A 7690-nucleotide genomic window follows, 5' to 3' on the forward strand; every position below is an offset into this window, starting at 1 on the left:
TTTTTGAGATGGAGTCTCGCTCTGTTGCCCAGGCTAGAGTGCAGTGGCGCGATCTCGGCTCACTGCAACCTCCGCCTCCCAGGTCCAAGCGATTCTTCTGCCTCAGCCTCCTGAGTAGCTGGGATTACAGGCGCCTGCCACCGCGCCAGACTAATTTTTGTATTTTTAGTAGAGATGGGGTTTCACCATGTTGGTCAGGCTCGTCTCAAACTCCTGACCTCGTGATCTACCCACCTCGGCCTCCCAAAGTGCTGAGATTACAGACGTGAGCCACTGTGCCTGGCTGGGAGTCACAACTTTTAAATGAACAAAAGTTTATTATTAGCAATGGATCAAATCAGATTTTCAGTGAACAAATGCATACAATATTTTAATCTATTAGGATTAGTAATGTTGAAGGTTCTACTATGCTTTAGTAGAAGTATTTAATTTTTCAGAAGAAAACTCCTTTCTCTCCTCTCAGACACTGAAAAAGAAAATGTATTTCCCTGCATATGACAAACTAAGGGTTTGCAACCTAGGACACATGTCAAAGATAGCAGGCAAATGGATTTTTAACCTTCTACAGGTCAGTTTCTGCTATCATGAGCACTCCCTGATAACCCCCAAAACCAAAATACCCAGTAATTAAACAGATACATACTTTTATTCTGTGCTTAATACATTCACCACAAAGTGAAAGGACATGTAAGAATCATATTGTCTTTGAAATAGTGGTTTGCTTGTGTTTTAAATTAAATAGGAACAATCTCTTTGCTAACAATTCTTTAAGCTCATCCAGGATAACACGATGACACAAATTATCAATGAAAAAAACAAGCAAACAACAGTCTTTCCACTCAGAAGGTCATATATAAAAACCACAAGCATATATTTAAGGATGAAACCTATATGCATGAAACTTCCATTTTGGTTTATGGTTCTCAACCCAGATGCATACCCACTGGTATAGCAAGTTTCAGACTGCTGATCTAATAATGGTTACAAAAAAATAACCAATGAATTAGTTAATTATTTTAGAGACAGGGTCTTGCTATGTCATCTAGGCTGCAGTGCGGTGGCAAGATCATAGTTTGCTGTAACCTTGAACACCTAGGCTCAAGCAATTTTCCTGCCTCAGCATTCCAAGTATTTAGGACTACAGATGTGTGTCAGCACACCCACAGAGTCTCACTATATTTGCCCAGGCTGACCTCAAACTCCTGGCCTCAAGTGATTCTCTGGCCTCAGCTTCCTAAAGTGTGGGAGTACTAGGTGTGAGCCACTGCACCTGGCTTCATACAATATTTTAATCATGAGGTGGAGGCTGCAGTGAGCCAAGATCGCGCCACTGCACTCCAGCCTGGGGGACAGAGCAAGACTCTGTCTCAAAAAAAAAAAAAGAAAAAAAATTGAAAAAAAATTGAAAAAAGGCCAGGCACGATGGCTCATGCCTGTGATCAATCCCAGCACTACGGGAGGCCGAGGTGGGCGGATCATGTCAGGAGTTTGAGACCAGCCTGACCAACATGGTGAAACCCCCCTGTACTAAAAATGCAAAAAAACTAGCCGGGCCTGGTGGCACATGCTTGTAATCCCAGCTACTCGGGAGGCGGAGGCAGGAGAATTGCTTGAACCAGGGAGGTGGAGGTTGCAGTGAGCTGAGATCATGTCACTGCACTCCAGACTAGGCAAGAGAGCAAGATTCTGTCTCAAAAAAAAAAAAAAGTGTATATACATACACACACACACACACATAAATCAAGATAAACAGGAACTAGGTCAACTTTAATGATAAATAAGAAAATTTGGCAGGCCTATTATCAATTTAAATAGGTCAGCCTCCAAGACAAGGGAGAATATTCTAATATTTGTATTCTTCAAAACGCATATTAAATGTTACCTCTCCCTACCTATCAGCTTACAATTGGTTGTTCAGTCCTTAGGGTGCCGTAGCACTGATTTATGGCTCTTTCAGCACATATACTACAGTGAAATCCAATCCTTCTGCTAATTTGTGAGAATATTCATTCTATATCTGTGCACATCCTAGATTCTCAATTAAACATTTATTCAATTCACTGTACTTTCACTTATTTATGTTGTGATGACCCCAACATAAATGTTCTTTTCTAGTCATGATAAATGATTAAATGATATTCAATGTTTCAAGAAATGATACTCAACGACTAAATGATATTCAATGTCTCACAAAACACTGAACCCACAAAGCTTTACAAATCCTATAAATCCCTGCATCCAGCATCCTTTTTCATCTTCAGGAGGCAATTTCCAAGAAAAACGGGAGCTGGAAAGTTAGAGAAAGCTTATTAAGTTTGTTACGGCTCTGGCATTGGTTTTCTATCACATGGTACTGCATTTCTTTTTTTAAGATGGAGTCTTGCTCTTGTCGCCCAGGCTGGAGGGCAATGGCAGGATTTCGGCTCACTGCAAACTCCACCTCCTGGGTTCAAGCGATTCTCCTGTCTCAGCCTCCTGAGTAGCTGGGGTTAAAGGTGCCCGCCACCATGCACGCCTGGCTAATTTTTGTATTTTTGGTAGAGAAGGGGTTTCACCATGTTGGCCAGGCTGGTCTTGAACTCCTGACCTCAGGTGATCCATCTGCCTCGGCCTCCCAAAGTGCTGGGATTACAGGTGTGAGCCACCGTGCCCGACCTGATTTGAATTTTCATATGCCAGTTCTTGAGGTAGTAATAGACCTCAATAGGTAGTGAGTCAAGATCGTGCCACTGCACTCCAGCCTGGGCAACAAGTGGGAAACTCCATCTCAAAAAAAAGAAAAACAGAAAATTCAAATGAATAACACCAAGTAACAGTTTTATAAATTTAGTAGTACTAGAAAGACTGGATCAAGAGGGTTAGCTGAAAACCCACCACTGCCTCCTCCCTACTCCAATGATTAATAATGAGAACAGATTTATATATAAAAGGACTATATAGAAAATCAAAAACGGGTCTAATTGGTAGATGAGAATTAAAAGAATACCAGAGTGAGACATTTTAAAATTTATTTATCTATAAGTGCCATATAATAACTGTACATGTTTATGGGGTGCAGTGTGGTGTTTCAATGCATGTATACACTGTATAATGATCAAACTGGGGTAATTACCACACCCATTACTTTAAACATCATTTCTTTGTGGTGATAACATTTGAAATCTTCTAGCTATGCTGAAATAAGCACAACATTGTTATTTGCTATAATCACCATACTTTGTAATAGAACACCAGAACTTATTCATGTCTAACTTTTTCCTTTTCTTTTTTGAGACAGAGTCTCGCTCTGTCGCCCAGGCTGGAGTGCAGTGGCCCAATCTCAGCTCACTGCAAGCTCTGCCTCCTGGGTTCAAGCGATTCTCCTGCCTCAGCCTCTTCTGTAGCTGGGACTACAGGCATGTGCCACCATGCCCGGCTAATTTTTTGTATTTTTGGTAGAGATGGGGTTTCACCATGTTAGCCAGGATGGTCTCGATCCCCTGACCTCGTGATTCGCCCGCCTTGGCCTCCCAAAGTGCTGGGATTACAGGCGTGAACCACTGCGCCCGGCCAACTTTTTCTTTTTTAAAAGAGATGGGGTCTCCCTGTGTTGCCCAAGTTGGTCTTGAACTCCTGGGTTCAGGCAATCCTCCTGCCTCAGATTCGCAAATAGCTGGAACTGCAGCCCTGTGCCACCACCGTACCCAGCTTAAATGAAACTTTGTACCCTCTCCTGGTCCCCTTCTCCTTCGTACCATCTCTAGCCCCTGGTAACCACTATTCTACTCTCTACTTCTATAAAATCAATTTAGATTCTACTTATGAGTAAGATCATGTGGTGTTTGTTCTTCTGTGCCTGGCTTATTTCACTTAACATAATATTTATTGTCCAGGTTCATCCACGCCACCACAAATGGCAGGATTTCATTCTGTTTTACAGCTGAATAAAATTCCCATTGTGTGTACTTACATTTTTCTTATCCATTCATCTGTAGATCAGCATTGATTCCACATCTTTTCTATTGCAAATAGCACTGCAATTAACACAGACATGCAGAGGTCTCTTTGACATGCGGATTTCATTTGCTTTGAATATATACCCAGTAATGGGATTGCTGGATTATATGGTAGTTCTATTTTTAATATTTTGAGGAACCTCCATACTGTTTCCATAATGGCTGTACCAATTTACATTCCCATCAACAGTGTGCAAGTTCTTTTCTCTGTATCCTCACCAGCATTTGGCTAGTTTTTGGCCTTTTTTTTTTTTTTTTTTAATGGCTAAGTTGGAAAGTGGCTCACCATATGCTACACATTTCCACTATGTTGGATCTCACTTCTAGTTTCCAGCTGAGCCATATGAGGTGACTGGGCAGGTCTTTTCTCTGAATGTTTCATTTCCCATAAATGAGAAAATAGGTGGAGGACCTTAGAGAGTTTTGATGCGAATAATGGCTATTAGATATCCTCAAGAGCTTTTTCTCCAGATGACATGGACACAGGCACACTGGGTTCTGCTTTCCTTATATCCCACTTCTGAGCCCAGGCCCTGTTCCTCTCACTTTCAATCCCAATTCGGGTTCCAAAGGAATAGCAAAAGGAGTCCTTTTAATAATATCTAGTGCTCCTTTGTCCTGAAATCTGGCTAAGGGAGGATTTCAGGGCCTCAGCTGGTTGAGGGAAGGTAGAGACAATCCATCCTTGCCCATCTACCCACCCAACCTTAGAGCAAGTGAGTACTTGGGGCTCTCTGGTACCTAGACATGCAAGTTCATTCTACCAGGGCCCCTGTGAAGGAATGGGATCCCTATTTTCTGTCCTTTTTATAACAGTCAATCTAATTGGGGTGCGGTGATACCCCATTGTGATTTTGACTTGCATTTCTCTAATGATTAGTGATGTTGAAGTTTTTTTTATATATCTGTTGGCCAATTCTATGTCTTCTTTTGAGAAATGTCTATTCAGAGCTTTTTTTTTCTTAATTATTTACTTGGTTTTTGTTTGTTTGCTTTGTTTTGTTTTTGCTATTGAGTTGAGTTGCTTATATATTCTGGATATCAACCTCTTGTCACATGCATAGTTTGCAAATAGTTTCTCCTATTGTATAGGTTGTCTCTTCACTCAGGCCAGCCATTGTGCCAGGCCTGAAATGTTTTACTGAGTCTGTGAGAAAAGGGTGGGATTACAGTTGACATGCAGGAGAGCCTCCAGGTCTGTATCAACTGTGAGCATCATTTGTTGTCTTGTCAGAAAATGGTCCAAGGCCAGGTGAAGTGGCTCACCCCTGTAATCCCAGCACTTTCGGAGGTCAAGGCAGGAGGATCACTTGAGCCAGGAGTTCGAGACCAGCCTGGGCAACATAGCAAGACCCTGTCTCTATAAAAAAGGTGAAAAAAGAAAGAGAAGGAAGGAAGGAAAGAAAAAGACAATGGTTTAGAACTGCTATTCTGAAGAAAGCATTATTGGCTGGGTACAGTGGCTCACGCCTATAATCCCAGCACTTTGGGAAGCCGAGGTGGTAGATCAATTGAGGTCAGGAGTTTGAGACCAGCCTGGCTAAAACAGTGAAATTCTGTCTCTACTAAAAATACAAAAATTAGCTGGGAATAGTGCCACACACCTGTAATCCTAGTTACTTGGGAGGCTGAGGCAGGAGAATCACTTGAACCTGGGATGCAGGAGAATTGCTTGAACCAGAGGTTGCAGTGAGCTGAGTTTGTGCTACTAAACTCTACCCCGGGCAACAGAGTGAGTAAGACTTTGTCTCAAAAAAAGGTAGCAGAGGAATACAGAAGAGTAGTGGGAATGTTGCATTGTGATGAGGACTCAACCCACCATTGCTGGCTTTGAAGATGGGATAAAAAGCCACTAGCCAAGGAATGTGGCGGCCTCTAGAAGCTAAAATGGCAAGGAAATGGTTTATCCTCTAGAGCACACATGTTCAGCCTTTTAGGGATAATCTTGGGACACTGGAAGAAGAATTGTCTTGGGCCCACATATAATACACTAATACTAATGAAAGCTGATGAGTTTAAAAAAAGATCCATGCATAATTTTTGTGATATCCGCTACAACAGATAAGCAAAAAAGTCCTTGCATTCAAAGGACTGGACACAGTTGCAGGCCTGGAGCCTCCAAAAAGGAACACAGCTCTGCTAACACTTCGATTTCAACTCTGTGAGACCTGCATCGGTCTGATCTATACAGATCTACAACACCTACAGATAATAAATTTGTGTTATTTATGTCTGTGGTCATTTGTTACAGCAGCAATAGAAAACTAATAATACAACAGAATTACTATTATACAAATGGTGGACACAAACCCCGGGAAGCAGAAGGAAGCCCTGGGCCAACTTTCAGGTTGACTGGCTGGGTGCCACAGTAATACCAGACAGGCAGTACCAGTCCCAGCTAGTAACTGTGAGTTGCCAAAGGTGACTTGCCAAAGGTGACTTGGAGCACCCAGTTGGAACAGGAAATTCTGTGCCCAGAAAGCTAACCATTATCATATTTTGCCAGAAACCCATTCCACCTTTTTGCTACAATCCCTGGAGGCTGGAAGCAGTAAACAGATAGGCAGAGGCAGGGGGAAAGCTGTGAAGTGGGGAGGAAACTAAAAGCTGACCAGTTTTAACCAATTAAAGGAGATTTGTTTACACACACACGTATGGATTTGTTTTAGGCTTTGTTAGAAAACTTAAGTATAAATGTGAGGGTTAAATATTTAAAGTTGAAATGTAGGCTTCCATTTCCAGCAATATGGTAGCCTAGACAACATGCTACAAAATACCTAGAAATGTTGAATAAAATATATATAACAAATATCCTTTAAATGCTTAGCTGAGCTCACAAGAAAGTAAGGGAAATCCACTGGGGCCAGGAAGAAGATTAAAAACCTACAGGGTTATGAAGTCTCTTCTATTTTGGTTGTCTGAGGATTTTTTTGCCAGTCTAATTGCTCAAGGGGCTTTAAAAAAACAGGTGGAATTAACATATTATAAAATCAACCATTTTAAAGTATTCCATTCTATAAATTCATAATATTGTTCAACCACCACCAAAGTTCCAAAATATTTTCATCATCCCAAAGAAAATCTCATACCCATTAAGCAGGTACTCCCCACTTCCCCTTTTCACTCAGTTTCTGGCAGCCACTAATCTGCTTTCTGTCTCTATTCTGGATATTTACTCTAAAGGAAATCATATAACCTATGACTTTTTGCTACTGGCTTTTCTTTTCTTGTCTTAGAGATAGGGTCTTGCTATGTTGCCCAGGCTGCAGTGCTATCTGTACCTATTCATAGGCACAATCATGGTACACTACAGCCTTGAACTCCTGGCTCAAGTGATCCTTCTGCCTCACTCTCCCAAGTAGCTATGACTACTGATGATTGCCACCACGCCCGGCCATGGCTTCTTTACACTTATCATGCTTTCAAGGTTCACCCATCCTGTAGCACGTATAAATTCTTCATTCCTTTTTATAGCTGAGTATTCCATTGAGTGTATATGCCACATTTTATCTATTCAAAATGGTTTGGAATGAGATAGAGGTGGTGGTTGTACAACATTGTGAATATATTAAATACCACTGAACTATACTTGAAATAATTTTATGTTGTATGAATTATATCTCAATTAAAAAAATTTAATCCGGCCGGGCGCGGTGGCTCAAGCCTGTAATCCCAGCACTTTGGGAGGCCGAGAC

General features: G+C 41.5%; 1 protein-coding gene across 2 annotated transcripts in view; it reads right to left on the minus strand.

Moving 5' to 3' along the window:
- The window catches only part of SLC25A17 (solute carrier family 25 member 17), a 52648-nt gene that overhangs the window by 29829 nt on the left and 15129 nt on the right, over nt 1-7690 (minus strand). Inside the window, exon 2 of one of the 2 annotated variants that reach the window (XM_017870263.1) lies at nt 3950-4013. The exons of the other annotated variant lie outside the window; for it this stretch is intronic. Coding sequence (XP_017725752.1) covers nt 3950-3964 — 15 coding nt within the window. The 5' untranslated portion in view covers nt 3965-4013. The remainder of the gene's footprint in view (nt 1-3949; nt 4014-7690) is intronic. 2 annotated transcript variants of the gene reach the window in all.

Source organism: Rhinopithecus bieti, unplaced genomic scaffold (genome assembly GCF_001698545.2).
Source record: "Rhinopithecus bieti isolate Rb0 unplaced genomic scaffold, ASM169854v2 scaffold_4967, whole genome shotgun sequence".
NCBI lineage: Eukaryota > Metazoa > Chordata > Mammalia > Primates > Cercopithecidae > Rhinopithecus > Rhinopithecus bieti.